The 1569-nt window shown below is 38.6% G+C and overlaps 1 protein-coding gene across 1 annotated transcript; it reads left to right on the forward strand.

Moving 5' to 3' along the window:
* The first annotated feature begins 211 nt into the window (after nt 1-211).
* Nucleotides 212-1323, forward strand: LOC112501993 (CASP-like protein 1). The gene is made up of 3 exons (XM_025105788.1): nt 212-526; nt 605-734; nt 834-1323. Exons 1-3 carry the CDS (start codon nt 255-257, stop codon nt 1059-1061), a joined length of 630 nt encoding a protein of 209 aa, XP_024961556.1. The 5' UTR covers nt 212-254; the 3' UTR covers nt 1062-1323.
* The last annotated feature ends 246 nt before the right edge of the window (nt 1324-1569 follow it).

Raw genomic sequence — 1569 nt, forward strand, 5'->3', positions numbered from 1 at the left:
ACAAAGAAGGAATAAACATATGATATATAAACCAAAAAGATACTCATGTGTCCAGGAGAAATATTGGTTAAAAGAATACAATATATGATGAGCAGGTTTGAATTATTAAAAGTAATCTTTAACTATTGACAACTAATTAATACCCTTAGAAAAATATAGCAGCCGAACTAAAATCCATATAAATTTAAATGCCATGGCTAACATCCAAACCAGAGCTAACATCGATTCATTAATTTGCTACTCTCCAACTTCCTATGGCTTCCACTGATACCAGAGCTCCGTCGCAAGTCACCACCCAGTCGTCGGTGAAGTGGGCATCACAACTGTCCGGTTACCTGGCCGGTCGAGGTGCAGTTGCTGTCAAAAACCATGCCAGGGTTGATGTAGTCTCGAGAGCCTTCTTGTCCGTAACTGGCTTGGTCTCTGTTATTGTTATGGCCACTTCTAAGCAAACCACGATCTTACCTGTTTCGCCCGTCATGACCGTATCCGTGGCTGCAAAATTCTCTCACTCTGCATCTTTCACGTAAGTAGGGCAGTTTCGACTAGTGTTGTTTGACCTAAATGATATCTAAGATGTTTGTTATTTTGCGTTACGATATAGGTATTTCGTGGCAGCACTCGCGGTGGCTTGCTTGTACGGCATCATTACTGGTATCGTATCATATTTAGCACTGAAGAAGCAAGGAGGAAGTTCAACAGAGCAGCTGATACATATGGTGATACTTGATTCTGTAAGCGATCTTGAATCATTTGTAATTCTAAGATTAGAACATGTGTATGYGGATCAAACCGATTTTTGATTGATGGGTATGTACGTATGGTGCATGCAGCTGATGTTAGCTATCGTAGCAGCAGCAACAGGAGCTGCGGGAGGAGTAGCTTATGAAGCACTGAAAGGAAATCCRCATATCMGATGGAACAAGATTTGCCATRTCTACGATATCTTCTGTCGCCATCTTGGAATTGCTGTTTTTACGTCGCTCCTATCCTCGATGACACTTCTAGCACTCGTTTGGCTCTCTGTTTGTGTGCTTGCCAAAAACAGTGGAAGGCGATAGTCTGGGTTGATGCCGAAAACGTTCCAAATTTATCATTTTGATGTCATTAGACTTTTGTTTTGCATAGGTTTTCGTCTTCGAGTTTGTGTAGTTCTTGGTCAGTAAAGTTTGAGCTTCTTGATTGGTTATGCGTTTGAAACTCATCATGAACACGAACATGTGTATTGCTTTTTCCTTTATCTTGTACTCGGCTTATTTCTAGAAAAATATGAGACATGTATGATTGATGGTTGATTAATGTAATTTTTTGTGTGGCAGAAAAGAAGAATAGACATGATCGGTGATTACTTGTTCATGATTTTCTCTTTTTACATCTCGATTCTATTATTTCTTTTCGGTTCAATAGAGAGGCGTTCTCAGAAATCTATATATCCAATGATTGCTAGTGATCTATGTTTAGAATTTAAATGTGTTAACTTCAATGATAATTGGAAAAAAGTAATGTAATCAACCAAAAAACATGAGGGTATGCAATTATAAGAAGTTCAATAATCTCTTTATCGAATTG

The sequence above is a fragment of the Cynara cardunculus genome, unplaced genomic scaffold (assembly GCF_001531365.2).
Source record: "Cynara cardunculus var. scolymus isolate 2C unplaced genomic scaffold, CcrdV1 Un_Scaffold_816, whole genome shotgun sequence".
NCBI lineage: Eukaryota > Viridiplantae > Streptophyta > Magnoliopsida > Asterales > Asteraceae > Cynara > Cynara cardunculus.